Source organism: Pteropus vampyrus, unplaced genomic scaffold (assembly GCF_000151845.1).
Source record: "Pteropus vampyrus isolate Shadow unplaced genomic scaffold, Pvam_2.0 Scaffold571, whole genome shotgun sequence".
In the NCBI taxonomy this organism is placed as follows: domain Eukaryota; kingdom Metazoa; phylum Chordata; class Mammalia; order Chiroptera; family Pteropodidae; genus Pteropus; species Pteropus vampyrus.
Window position 1 is genome coordinate 372749 of NW_011889352.1, and position 15204 is coordinate 387952.

The window sequence follows — 15204 nt, forward strand, 5'->3', positions numbered from 1 at the left end:
ATATTATGTGAGCCAGTGTGCTTCCCTTTTTGCCTGAGCTGCCAGTAAACTCAGAAACAAGTCCAGTGTCCAAAGGTAACTCCTCTTAAGTGCCTGGTAACATGTACTCTGCTCCTCAAGCCTATCTCTGTTCTATTTGTATCCCTAAATTAGTCAACATAGTGTTATATTTAATTCTTAAGCTGACAAACTCTTTTGGACATAGGTAATATATCAGTTTTTAAAGTGATAACTTCTTTGCATTAAAGTCAATCTTTTTTATTGTTATTGAGGTATTAAGGTCATTTTTAAGTGTTTTTTTTTTTATATTAAAAGTATTTTTAAAATAACACCACTGGGATCAATAACGCCAGGATATATTTCTTAATAGATCAAATTTACTAAAGAAAATCTTTAGCACCTAAAGATTGCCTATTAGTAAAGCTGCCTAAAAATATAACTATTTTGAAAAATAAGACAAACACACACTGACATCTTATAGTAATTTTACTGCCCCATTTCACAAACTCAGTCCCACTCCTTTTAAAAAATATGCAAAAGCCCTGATGAACATGAACATCCCTATTGAGCATTCAGTTCAAAATGCTCGTACAGTTTTTCCTTCAGCACACTGGACTATTTTTATAACGTGCAGTAAACTACTTCAGTGACTCTTTTGTTGAAATTTTCCACAAAATTAGAACACATCTGATGCATCAATAGCACATTTCTTTAAAAGCCTAATTTTAAGTTCTCTGAGCATCTAATTGCAAAACTAATGTGAAACTTAATTAAAAGAGGTAGAACTTCACATAATCCCTTAAAATTTCATTTTAAAAGTCAACTTTTAAAATACGTAAATCAAGATTTGAAACCAAACTAAGGGAATTGTACACTACCAAAAGATACAATTTGCTCAATGGGTTCATTTAAAAGACTTATGACAAGAAGGAAAAAAATTTTAAAGAAAAACTGTCATAAAGAAATATATCCTAAATATCACAGTCACTGTAGCCTGTGTGCATGCACGCACACATGTGCATACACGCATAAACACACACACACACACACACACACACACAAACACACACACATGCTAGCAAATTAATTCTATTTTGGAGGAATTGTTAGTTTCCTTAGCCATATTAAAATGATTATTAAAAAGGAAATAAAGTTATAAAATCTCATGAACTGATTTTGCTCCAGAAGTAAAAATATGTACTTCCTTTCCCCCCATGCCAAAGTACTGTCAAAACTTAGTTCATTTCAACACAGCGCTTCCGCTAGCACACTCCCTATTTACTCTCACCTCTTGTGTCACTCCAACCTTCTGAGATAGTTCATCTTTCTCTAATACTCTTAAAAGTTCAGGTTATATTTTCAGTATTCTCACTTACTCTACTCCTTTTTCTCTAGACAGCACTCTTCATTACTTATTGCTTAAATAATATGATAAAGATAATTATAACAATGGGTAACATTTACTATATATCAGGCACTGTTCTAACCACTTTACATTATCTAATTTGTCAAAAAAAAAAAATTCTATCCTGGGAGCACTGTTATTATAATTACCATTTTACAGATGAGGTACTAAGAGGTTAAGCAATTTGTCCAACGTTACACAGCCGGAAAAATACATATTTTGAACATACACAGAGCTAAATGCTCCTCAAAGCTACTCTAAATTTCTTTCTATGGGTCTGGAAAGCAGGCACAACAGATTCCCCACTATTGTTTATGCAGTTAGACTACAATAGGATTAAACTAATACTTTGGAGGTTGGGCACAAAGACATAAAAGTACTATACTCTAGATTTCACAAATACTAGCTTCAAGTAATTCCAATGATTTAGAGCAGAGGTCTCTAAACTTTTTCTTAAAGGGCCAGTATTTTAAACTCTGCAGCCATGCAGTCTGCGTAGTAACTACTCAACTCTGCCATTTTAGTATGACAGCAACCACAGACAATATGTAAACAGGTAGACATGGCTATACACCGATAAAACTTATTTTACAAAAGAGGCAGCTTGGATCAGGCCAAAGGTGGCCAACCGTTTAGACATTTAGAGGCATACTGAGTCTCCTGTGGAGGCAAACGTGATATAAGCACTGCAATGTCCAGAAAGGGGCTCCACTGTTTTCCTTAAATAACCCACCACAACTGAATTTTGTACAGCTGAACTTCACATAGAATAAACACTTAAAATCTGGATAAAATACTACATGCAACAATTCTAGTTTTGTTTTTTTTTAATCAGTCTATAAAACACTAACAAGATTACTAACAAAGTAACATATCCATTTATTGTCTACTAAAATTATACCCACCTTTGACAGTTCACCACATGGAAAAGAAGACTGTGCTATTATGTTTCAAAGAATAAGGTGTTCAAGATTTACATAACTCTGTAACAGAATACTTTGCAAAGTAAAACTTTCTTCCCCATCTCTCCCCTCATTCACTAAGATTTTAGCCCCTTAGTCCCTGTCTTAACCAGTTCTCTTCCAAATATGCTCAGCAATTTCAAGAGCCATATAATCTGTCCCACACTTTTGCCTCTAAATTCCTTGACCACCTTCTTCAAAAAATCTTCATTTCATTTCAACCACCAACTGCCATGGTCATCCCCTAACAGCTATAATGTCTAAAGAGGAATGGGAGCACTTGGAAGTACAAAGACAACCCATTCAAATATAGGAAGAAATCCTACTTAAATGTATTTTTAAAAAAAGAAATTAAGGTATACTCATATTTAAAGTATATAGCATGTTTATTTAAGACATCTGAAGAAGAGTACGGAGATTCTTCAAAAAATTAAGAACGAAAAATTAAAAATTAATTACCATATGACCCAGTAATCCCTCTTCTGGGTATTTACTCAAAGAATTTGAAAACATTTATCCATAAATATATATGCACCCCAGTGTTCACTGCAGCATTATTCACATGGAAACAACCAAAGTGTCCTTCAATAGATGACTGGATGAAGATATGGTACATATATACAATGGAATATTCAGCCATAAGAAAAGATAATATACTGTATTTGCGATAACATGGATGGATCTTGAGATTACCATGCTAAGCGAAATAAGTCAGAGAGAAAAAGTTGAGAACCAGATTTCACTCATATGTGGGATATAAAACTGAAAGCAACAAACAAACAAGACAAAAATTCACAAACACAGACAACAGTTTAGTGGTTACCAGAGGGTTCAAGGGCGGGGGAGTGAAAGGGGTCAACATATGGTGACAGAAGATTTGACTTTGGGTGGTGAACACACTATGCAATATACAGATGATGTATTATTGAATTGTGTACTTGAAATCGATATAATTTTATTAACCAATGTTACACCACAAATTTAATTTAAAAAAGGACTTTTTTTTTTACTTGAGGATGTATTTTTTAAAAAACTGATAAGCAAATGTAATACAAAGGAAGAGTGTCACCTGTATCTTGTCATTACTGTTAACTACATCCTCCAAAATCAAGCACCTCACTCTGACTCCCATCTCCCATGTTTCTAGCTCATCCACTCTAGTATACTAATCCTAATAACTATTCGACCTCTTTAAAACCTCAGAATCATTATCTTCTTCACTTTTACATTGACCATCCTACCATTCATGTCTTTATTTTCCTCCTTTTCCATCTTATATTCCATGGTTCCTCATTATACCCACTCATGAGTATTCCTTTAGTTTCCTTGTCCTTCTTTCCTTAGTTATACATTTCTGACAAAATCCATTCCTGGTTAAATCCAACTCTGCCTACTCTATGCCTGCACCCAAACACAGAACATAGCTGAATTAAAATATGCAAACTTGCTTCCTGCGTTCACTTTAAATTTATGACTACAAAGTTAGGAAGGTCCTTGGCACTACCTAGCAATCCTTGCGCATTTCCCTAAACAATTCATTCTTGTTTTAACATTTTCATACCACCTCTCTCCTCAATAACTCTTTGTCACCTCCCTCTCAGCTGATGACCTCCAATATTATTTTCCTGAGAAAACAGAAGCCAACCGAAGAGAACATATACATTCTCCTCACCAAATCTAACAACCCACCTGATTCTCTCCCCATACACTCTGCCTTCCCTTCTTTAACACTGAATTGTAGCTGATTCTACTTAAATTTGACCTTTCCACTTGGGTACTAGAACCTGTTCCCTTTTTCTCACTCAAGGACTTTTCTTCTTAAGTTACCTTCTATCCCAGCACATCATCAGTTTTTCCTTCTTTGTCAACAATTATCAGCATTCAAAGGTGCTGCAATATCTTCCACACAAAAAATATACCTTGACCCCTCATTACTCTCAGCTACTACCTACTTCTCTGCTTTGTAGCAACATTCTCTAAGAAAAATATCTCTACTAACTGTATCCACTTCTTTTCCTCTAACCCAATCTAATCATGCTTTCATCCCACCACTCCACTGAAAGCATTCCCCAAGGATGACCACCAGCTCTTTCTACCTTGCCAAAGCCAGTGGTCATCTTACTCAATCTCTCAAAAGTATTTTGACTCAGCTAACCACACCTTTCCTGATACATTATGCACTTGGTTCCTTGGAAAGCACACTCTCCTAATTTCCCTCCTACCTCCCTAATGCTTGTTTTCAGTCATCTTTACTGGCTTTTTTCTTCTTCCCCACCTTATATGTCGAAATGTCCTAAGGCTCAGTATTCAGTCCTCTTAATCTACATGCATACCACAGGAAATTTCCTTTAGCCCCATGGTTATAAACTCTATCTACACACAGTCATGCACCACATAACAATGTTTTGGTCAATGACGGACTGCGTATATGACAGTGATCCCATTAGATTATAATGGATTTCTATTTCCTTAAGAGAAACAAAAGGATATGTGGTACAGGAAGAATTTTTTTTTTCTCTGAAGGTAGCAGTAACTGTGGGGCTTGGCAATACATTCCCTCTCACAGCAAATCAATTTTGAGTACCCAGATTACATTCCAATCAGTCAGCCACTGACCTGCTTCAGCACAGAAGAGCCTGTGTCCCCCAAGGGCTATATATTCAGAGGCCACTACAGCCCTCCCAGATTTAGCTTGATGGTTTTCAGAGTACACTGTTGTAAATTCTTTGTTGAGGACCTAAGATCCTGTACAAGGACACAGGCCCACAGGTGCTACCTTAATAAGTATTAAGTGTCACTGTCACTTAAGTAAAAGCTTTCTGTGGTAGTATGGAGCCAGTCTGTCCCTGTACTTTGGAAATATTTTCAGGTTGTAATGATGTAAAGCATAGATAATTTTTATTTCTTCCATCATTTCAATGCCAGAGAGAGACTTTTGTGCCAGATAGGGTCAATGGAACCAAAAACAAATTTCCAAAGTCAAAACATTGAGTCCTCAGTTCTACACCCTCTCTCTCCATGTTAAACACCCTTTATTTTTTAGTACCACAAAGTTCCTTAATCTGACCACTATTCCAGCATGCAATAGCCAAAACCAAATTGCCATGACAATCCCCTATCCTATGTTCATTTCTCTCTTCATCTTGATTTCTTATTCTTATTTATCCTCAGGCTACCTTTCGCTCCCTTCTGACAGTCACTATTATGGTGATCTACACCTTACCAGCCAGTTTATTCTTGATATTTCCAATCAATCTAGCCCACATCCCTGTTCATGGAAGGAAGCAGGGGGTAGGGCCTGTGGGACAGTGTTTGTACGGTCTATAGCAGTATACAGTAATGTCCTAGGCCTTCACACTCACTTACCATTCATTAATCGACTTACACAGAGCAACTTCCAGATCTGCAAGCTATATTCATGATAAGTGCTCTATACAGATGTACCATTTTTTATCCTTTAGACCATATTTGTACCGTACCTTTCCGATGTTTAGATACACAAATACTTACCATTGTGTTACAATTGCTTACAATATTCAGTATGATAACATGCTGTACAGGTTTATAACCTAGGAGCAACAGGCTATACCATCTAGCCTTGGAGTGTGTTGGAGGCTATAACAGCTAGGTTTGTGTAAGTGCACTCTATGATGTTCGTACAGCAAAATCACCTAACAGTGTATTTCTCAGAAGGTATCCCCATCGTTAAGCAAGTATGACTGTACAAGTGACTCCAGCCTCTTTCCTGAAAAAGCAAAGCCAATTCTTGATTTCTCCTTCACATCAAACCTAGTCTTCCCCAAGTGTTTCCCTTCCCTGTAATTATTACATTTACTTTGTTACTCAGGCCAAAAACCTAATCGTTATTGATCCATCTCTCACTTTAGATCACATTTAATACATCATTAAGTCCTGTCGACTTTACCTTCAAAAAAAAATGTATTTCCAGTTACACAGGTGTATACGTATGTCAAAACGTATTAAACTATACACTTAAAATGGATGCATTTTATTGTATGTAAAAGTGTAAGTTATAACTCAATAAAGTGTGGTGGTAGGACGTGTGTGTTACCTACATACATACAGCACTATTTCTCACCACCTCCACCACTACCTCTTTGCTACCTGGACTACTGCAATAGCCTCCTAAGTGGTATCCTTGCTTCTATTTTTACTCACACAGTTCATATTCCACAAAGTATCCAGAATAATCTTTTTTACATGTAAATCATATTATATCACTTCCTTGCTTAAACATCTCCAATGGCTTCCTATCACACTTAAAATCCAAAAGCCCTCACCATGACTTCAAGGCTGTGCATGATCTAACCCCTTCCTACCTCACAGGCCCTACCTCTTTATCATTTTACCCTTTGTTCTACTGTGTTCCAAACACACTGGCCTTCCATATACTCCTAAAACAGTTTGTTTTCAATTAATTATTATTTTTTTTCTAAAAATGTATTTCAAAAGTAGGTTCTTTACATCAAGGCTGATGTACCTCTATCTATCTCACTCTATTAGATGGTCAACAGAGAAATACTTGCTTAATCTACCCAAAGAAGTGGCTCTTAATACTTATTAATGTAATTTGGCCTTCATAAACTCAAGTTAATACCTGAAGTGCATGTAGCATTCCGATGTCCAATTGGAAAACTAAATTGGGATCAGTTACGGAGAGCCTGGAATATCAGATTAAGGAGTTTATATTTTATCTAACAGGCCAGCATCACAAACTTAAGCACTGGAAGAGCTACTTTTTTAATTTTTCAAGTCCTGAGGTCACACAGTTTGCAAAGAGGTGTGGAATAATGGAAAAAATGAAGAGTTACTTTCAGGGATATACACACACCTTTTTGTACCTCTAGAATTTTTGAACCATGTGATTATATAATCTATTTTTAAAATAAATTATACTTAAACCTATCTTAAAAATTAAAAAAAGAATTCTTGTATGACAGAAAAATCAGAAACAAATATATTTGTCTTTTTAAGAAAAATGTATTTTAAATACTTTTTGAATGCCATACTGAGAATTAGATAGAATATAAAAACATATATAAAATATATTTGCATATTTAGATAACGCAGACACATACACAGAAAAATAATATACATGCTCATACATAATGGTTCTCATCATATATTAAGGAAGTACTACCAGAACTGAATTCTGCAACTTAAATTATCACAATTTGCCAACTTTCAAGCAGCTTCCTTAAAAACCTGAATAGCCACTGAAGACTCATACTGTGAAGATTTTACTCAGAAATCTAAAGGCCTGCAGGTGATAGAAGAATAAGATAAGAAATAAACTAAAAGATAAAAGAGGGCACAGTCTATTTCTCTCAAACTCATCTCCAGAGGCCAGTCTCACCACTTGCCAACAGCTGCATCAGTTAAGTGAGATTAATAATTAAATGACTTGGAGACAACAAGAGTAGGGAATATAAACCCTTATCTCCAAATTTGCCATAGCCTCTATCTGGCAGAACAGGAGCAATGAGGAACAGAACCTCACAGTATACGTTCCTCCTCCCAGATAAATAAAAATCATTCTGGTTTTTGTTCCTGACCTAAGTTCTAGAACCACTACACCATGAAAGAATAAGGAAATGGACCCTGTTGAACTAAGGAAACTCAGGCTGCAGCAGTGAAGGCAAAGGCAAAATACTATAAATGGCAACGAAGAGAAAACAGAAATTCCAAACCCTTTAATCTATAGAATCCATTCTTTCATCAAGGGCAAAGTAGTGTGAGTTTGCTCATGGCCTACATATAAAGAGTGGCCTCCTTAAACCCTTCATCCTGTTATCTATCATGTCCAGGCTCATACTCTATGGTCACAACAAGAGAACATGGGGAAAGTTTCTCTTCTCCATAATCACAGAAGTAACACGTTCTCCCTTGGAAAATATATCCTGATTCCCAGTATCTTCTACCATCAACACATTATGTATAACTTTTCTGAATCCCTTGAGTTTCATCTTCATTCTCTTGAGTTTTGAATTCATGCAGAAGTCAGTATATTCTGAATATAATTTATCCTGGAGTCTTAAATGGGCATTTAGTAATGTTGAAAACCTTATTTTAAAATACTACTTCCTAAACTTTAATATGCATACCGTAGATCTTATTAAAACGCAGATTTTGTTTCAGTACGTCTAGGGCAAGGCCTGAGAGTCAGCAATTCTAACAGGTTCCCAGGTGCTGCAAATGCTCCTGCTTCTCAGAAAACACTTTAAGTAGCAAAGTTCTAAAAAGCAATGGCACCTATATACACAGGTTACCTCCCAAGGCACAATCCCAAGAGAATGCTAACTGTTCTTTCTTTTTATAGTTTATTCCTTCTCTAATTTATAACAAGTGTATTTGCGTATCCTCTCAATACTTGCAATTTATCTTCAATGCTATTACTAATGTCTCTTTCCTTTTATTCAATTAGCATCTCTAAAATTCCTTCCTCTCCTTTTATTCTTCCATACTCTCCAAAATAATACCTAAAATGTAAAAGTAGCTGATAAAAAATGTTCTTAGTATGTGTCCAAGTCTATTTTTTCTTATGTCCTTTAAATAGTTTCTAATTCAGCACACATACATCCAATAATTTAAGACTTCTTGTAAGGACCAAAATGAAGGAAGGAAGGAAGGAAGGAAGGAAGAGAGGGAGGGAGGGAGGAAGGAGAAGGAAGGAAAGGAGAAAGGAAAACAAGGAAGGAATGAAACTGTATGATAAAAGTATAGAAATTAGACCCAATATCTATTTATCACAGGAACCTACTGTAAAGCGAAGCAAAAGAAATACTAACTGAAAGTCATTACAACAAATTTTCATATACTGAAAAGATTTTAAAGCTCTATTTAAGGATCTACTTATAAATAAAATTCCAGTACATCAAACAAATATGTATTATTTGGGCCTATCACCTTGTTAGCTTTAAACTATATTGTTAAATGAGAACAACAAAAAAAAGCAAAATATTCAGACTATATGTCTGAATATTCTAGAACATTCAACTGTTTCCAATGCTAAGCCAGATTCTATCATAAGGATCTAATTTAATAGGTGTACCATAATGGCCATCCTTAAAAATAATCAAGTCATCTATTCAACTTTAATCAAGTTAAATTTTCATTCTTGCTTTCACCTTGAGACACATTAACAATAACTTAGATACTTCTCAAGGAGAAAAAGATCCAGAAATGCTGCAAACTGTGGAGAAAAAACTGATTTTGTGGGCACCTGATATGTTCTATATCCCTTAGAAAAGAGATTTTAACTTAACCATCTTAAAGGTGATGCTCCCAGTACACTGCCAAGTTAAGAAATACTTGTAATCAAGATCTCCCTCATGTATTCCCTAGTTTGGTTAGTAGTACACCCAAGTCTTCCAAGCCAGAAACTTGGGTGTCAACTTGGAACTTTCCCTCTCCCTCATCCCCCTCCTTTCCAGACCTCCAATTGAAATGACCACCGCTTATCCATTTTGTGTCCTAAATGTTCCTCCCGTCCATTTCTTCTGACATTGCCTTAGTCTAAGCCTTTTCCCTCACCTTATTTATTGCAACAGCTACCTTAACATCACTGCCTCCAATCACCCTTTCCACTGTGATACTTATTCCGTGCTGTCATTCAAGTGATTTTCCAAAATGCAAACCTAATATCTCTTCCACTCAAAACCTTTCACTATGTCCCCATCACCCATACAATAAAGTCAATGCCACATATAACAGCACATAACTTTCCATGATTTGAACCTTGCCTACCTCTCAAACATCATATCCCACTGTACTCCCCGCATCCAGCACTTTAAGTCCCATCATTATCAAACCACATTGCTTGAATTTCCAACATACCCCATGTTACTCGATACCTCCATGCTTTTGCATAGGCTGTTGTTTAAGTCTAGAATATCCTTCATTTCTTCTTCCTTTGGCTTCCTGACTAACTACTATGAATCTTTCAAAACCCAGCTAAGATCCCAGGAAGCTATCCCAAGACCCTACTCAGTATCCTTAAGAGTTAAATATTTCTTCCTCTGCCAACATTGTAAGTAATAATGGCATTTATTGGGCATTTACTATGTACCTGACACTGTTTCAAGCACTTTACATGTAGTAACTCATTTAATCTTCACAATAATTCTTCCTAAGAACTAGTACCATTATAACCTTTGTGGATATGGAAGCTAAACCACAGAGAATTAAATAACTGTTAAGTGACAGAGAGAGATTAAAATCCTATACCACAGATATTTATCTTATTGCATTTATCACAATGAATTTATTCACATGACTGTCATTACTCTGAACTGTGAGCTCCTTGAGGGTGGGGATTATGTCATATTCAACTCTAAAGCCACAATGTCTAGTATAAAGTAGGTTACCAGTACCTGCATTTCTTGAGTTGCATATAAAATATTCCTAAAAAGTTCCAGAAAAATCACTCAGGAATTAGTTTCTAAATAAATATCCAAATATGCTTTAAGAGTTCTAGAAAAGAGTAAGCTATCTTTTTCATCTAATAAAAAGGATGTCAGAAAGAGGTTAACACAGGTATGAGACTATAGTCTGTAGACTATGAAATGGACTTATTTTTGCAGTAATACTGCTTAATCACTGCAATAAATCAAAACTCAAAAGACCATTTGCTTAAGATTAACTTTTTTCTCTCACTAAATAAGAATTTTTGCCTATCATACAGAGCAGTGAAAAGAAAAGCCCTAAATTTACTTTGCTCAAGTGGTAAGAAGCGAATCATAGACAAGCACTACTAATTGCTAAGTCTGGCCGAGAAATGTATCACATTTGGCAATTAAAATAAAACACAGTTGCCTGACTAAGCATATAACAACAGAATTTCTAAGGTTGTGTGGATTGGCATTCCATTATTCAAATAATGAAAAATTCTTTATCTTAAGCAAATAAAAATGAAAAATCAAGAACAAAATAGATTATCACCACCCAATAGTACAGCTTTTTAGATTAAAATGCTTTTAAAACATATACATGTTACATTAAAACAAATGCATGTTTATAATATTTTAATAATCATTCTTCGTTTCCTTAAAATTGTAAAAATCAAAGTTATTGTAATAGTAATGATGAAAGACCTCAGGACCAAATTTACTGTACTTAGTGTGCTCTCAGTTATAGTCCCCTGAGCCATACTGAAGTACAGTAATTAAAACCCACAGGGATGGTACCAGCAGCAGCAGTGCACACCACATTACTTCTTAGTGTACTCTGCACCCAACCCAGTTTCTACACACTTGTGCATTACAGAAAGGTAAATCTGCTGTCAGAAGAAGCAGAGTTTAGGCCACAGTGAATTTAGACTACAGCAGAGCAAACTCTACCCCCAGGTACATCTTACCATTTCTTGGTACACTCAACCATTAGCTCCTGGTAGGAGGCCACAAATTGGAACTTGGATGCATGTTTTCCTACACGCTGCAGTCTCTTCCAAACTGAAGCCATGATGATCAGTCAATACACTGGAGCAGTTTTGGGTTATAGCAGCACAGCAGCTTTAACAAAGCAGAGGGTCCAAAGCAAAAAAGCTTTGCATGTATGTCTGTACTTTTAAGAACTCAATTACAACTTGAAATGATGTTTGGGGTCCATAAGTCTTCTCCCTGTTTCACAGGGTAAATCCCATCTTAGATGAATGGCCCAGTCAAGAACAGTGTGATATACATGACAGGATGAGTGAGAGGAGGTTCCCTTATGGAGACATCACCATTCCACCTCAGGGGCTATATGATGTGTATTCTGGAGGGCTGGAAAGCAAAACAAAGAAAAAATATGAAAGAAGCATGACAAATGACTAACCACCCATGTTAGATAACACTGCAACAATCCCAGTTCTCCGCATGTTTTTCAAACAATGAAACAAAACACCAATCTCAGAAGCCAATAACATCAAGGATGCAAGACACCAAGGAAAAAATGACAATTCACACCGAAGACGTGGGGCAACACACCTGGTAATCAGCATCAACAACAATCCAGAGACGCAAGTCCGGGCCCTACCTCCCCCTCCTAGCATCAGAGAAGGGCGAGCAGAGCGGGAAAGTCTAGGGATGCTGTTTAATGTCCATGGCAAGTCAGAGCGGGGAGTGGAGTATTTTAAAATAAACTTTGTTTTTCAGTCGATAATTAATAGCCTCGAGTCCTAGAATATGTGCTTAGAACAAATTAGGGAGCGGGGAGGAATGCTGTTGTTGTGTCGGAGGGGGAAATGGATGGGGAAAGAGGAGTGGAGGGAAATCTCAAGGCAGAGGGAGGGCAATGTCCCGGCTTCAGTCCATTTGGGTTCTCCTTCACCTTCGCTGCCAACCGGAGAGAAATGGAAACTCCTGCCTGGGCGTGAAGCAATGACCAGCCCGGCAAGTGCACCGTGCGGGGTGCGGGGTGCGGTGCCTCCCTCCCCCATCTTCAGGGAACAGTCGTCCCCCGGAGCCTCCTCTCTTCATGCACGGAGCCCAGACCCCCTGGCCCCCAGCATAGGCAGGAGGTACTCGCTTGTGATCCCTGTCACCAGGCTATGCCAGAAGAAGACCCTAGCCTGGTCCCCGAGCCCCGGCCCCACCGCACATCCACTCCCGCCTCCTCCTCACACCTCTAATCCCGCTGTCGGGCAGAGTCTCGCCCGGTTCCCTCCTCAGCGCCGCTCCTCCGTCGCCGCCGCAGCAGCAGCCGCCGCCGCCGCCACCGAGTCCTCCATCCCCGCCGGAGCCACATGGAACAGCCGAGCCAGCCGCGGCGCTCCCGGGAGCCGGGGTCTGCAGCCCCTCAGGCGGACGGCGCGCCTCACGCCCGCCCCCTCCCGGACAGAGTCGCCCCGCGACTGTCCCCCACCCTACAAAACCCGGCCAGAGCCTCCGCTCAGCGCCCAGCACCCCCTACCCCGCCTTCCTCCTCCGCCACCATCATCATTACCTCCCCCGCCGCACCTCTCACACTAACCCTACCCACGGCAGCTCAACCTCCGTCTGCCCAGCCACCATTGGTCGGGCCCCGCACATGCCCCGCCTACCCCGGCTGGCGAGCCTTTGAGCGACGGGGGCGCCTCATTGGCCAACCCGGGTGCCCATCACAGAGGCTCCACTCCCTAGCTCTGGAGGTGTTTTTCCCCCCGCCGGAACGCGGCGCACCACAGTGTACCCTTCTCGTTTAAAAAAAAAAAAAAGTCAAATTGGAACCAAGGACGACCCCGCCCACTCATCTGATTGGCTTGGAGAGGGAAGCGATACACTGGAGGAGTAAGGATGTTTACGGTGAATTGGAAAATGGTTGCTGAAGGTGGATGTCTGTCAACGCGCGCCGGGTGCCGGGCGGGGTTTCTGGCTTGAGTTCGTGGTAGCAAAGCCTGGGTCTGGCTTCGCTGCAGCTGTGGGCAGTGTGGCTGCTGTGGTTTTTCTCTCCCGTTTTCTCCTATCCCCTCCCTAGGAGCTGGGTGCGCCCTTTCCTCTGCCACTAAGCAACTAGGGTGTTTATGCCCTGTTTTCACCCGATTTCTCCTGGGGTTTTTCCCTTAACAAACTGAAGTAGTGACCCTGCCTATCTCCGCCTAACATTGTCAACTGGTCCTCAACAGGATTCAATGACAAAAGCTAGACGTAAAATGTTTACAGTGCAATTTCTTCTCGTTCTAATTCAACATTTATTTGAATCTTGGGTTTCTCCTATTCATTTGTCGGTCTTTTTGCCCTGGTAGGAACCGTACACAGATTGGGGAGTGGCTGGCGTATAAGGGTGATTAATAGGCAAAAGAGGATGAAATAACTTAAGAGTGTGAGAGCAGAGGTACTTAACCTTGTTAAAAGAGCCAAGGACCCTTCTGAGAATATGATGAAAGCTATAGGCACTTTCCCAAGGAGGAAAAAAAATGTCTTATCATGAATTTGGCTTCAATTTTAGGTGTTTCACAGACCTCTGGTGTAAAGAAGAAGTGCAAAGAATGAAATTTAAGGGCAATCCCAACATTTAAGGAATAAGCAAAGTAGGAAAGAGACCGAGGAGGAATGGTCAGAGAAGTAGGAGCACCCCCTACCAGCAAGGGGCAAATAGTTTGAAAAAAGAGGTAAGCTAACATACAAAAAGAAAAGCGTGATGGGTCCTGGAAACAATTAAGGGTCATTCTTAATCTTAATAAGGATGGAGAGCAGGGTGCAGGGACAAAATAGCTTCAAAGGTGTTAGAGTATAGAGAAGATTTTTTGAGAGACAGGACAGGAGTAATGATTGGTGAAAACTGAACACATCTGTAGACATAGCAGGAAAGAGAAAGATATTGAAGAACCAAGAGAGATGGGGCGAAAGATAGAAGGCCTGAATCCAATATCTAAATCTATTTCCATTTCAGTAAAGTGAACTAATGTGCATTTTACAGAAAAGGAAATATATATTACTTCTTTTGCTATAATCTTAATTTTAAAATATTAAGATAACCATAATAATTATATCGATGTTATTTTGTGTACATCTTAGAGTTCTTGGGTATCCTTCCTGAGTGGTTTACTAAGTCACTACAACCTACAGTCATTATGCTCTCATACAATGATATATTCTGCATTATTAACAGACTTTAAGTGTATGGCTTTTTTTTTTTTTAATGGCTAATTTATGGAAATGGTCAAACTATTTTAATCTAAGTTGCCCTTCAGGAACAACCCACATGATGATCAGGAAGATTTTGCATCGTATTTATTATTGTTCTTCAGAAGTTCTCAAACTTTCTAATGCGGTCATCGTGGTTTTTTTTTAATACTCTGTCCTCAAAAAAAAAAAAAGACTCTTTGTAAAGAAATTATCTTAAAAGCAATCAGTTTTA

The 15204-nt window shown here is 38.5% G+C and overlaps 1 protein-coding gene across 8 annotated transcripts in view; it reads right to left on the reverse strand.

The window, feature by feature from the left end:
- Window positions 1–13393, reverse strand: part of EHBP1 (EH domain binding protein 1) — a 322192-nt gene extending 308799 nt beyond the window's left edge. For 2 of the 8 annotated variants that reach the window (XM_011384344.2, XM_023525558.1), the window contains exons 1-2: window positions 13312–13393; window positions 11744–12149 (exon numbers count right to left, since the gene is read on the reverse strand). In XM_011384344.2, the coding sequence (XP_011382646.1) occupies window positions 11744–11847 (104 nt within the window). In that variant the 5' untranslated portion in view covers window positions 11848–12149; window positions 13312–13393. Of the gene's footprint in view, window positions 1–11743; window positions 12150–12991 lie in introns of those variants that run through there. The other 6 variants (XM_011384346.2, XM_023525559.1, XM_023525560.1 and 3 more) reach the window with 5 other exon arrangements.
- Between the last annotated feature and the right edge of the window lie 1811 nt (window positions 13394–15204).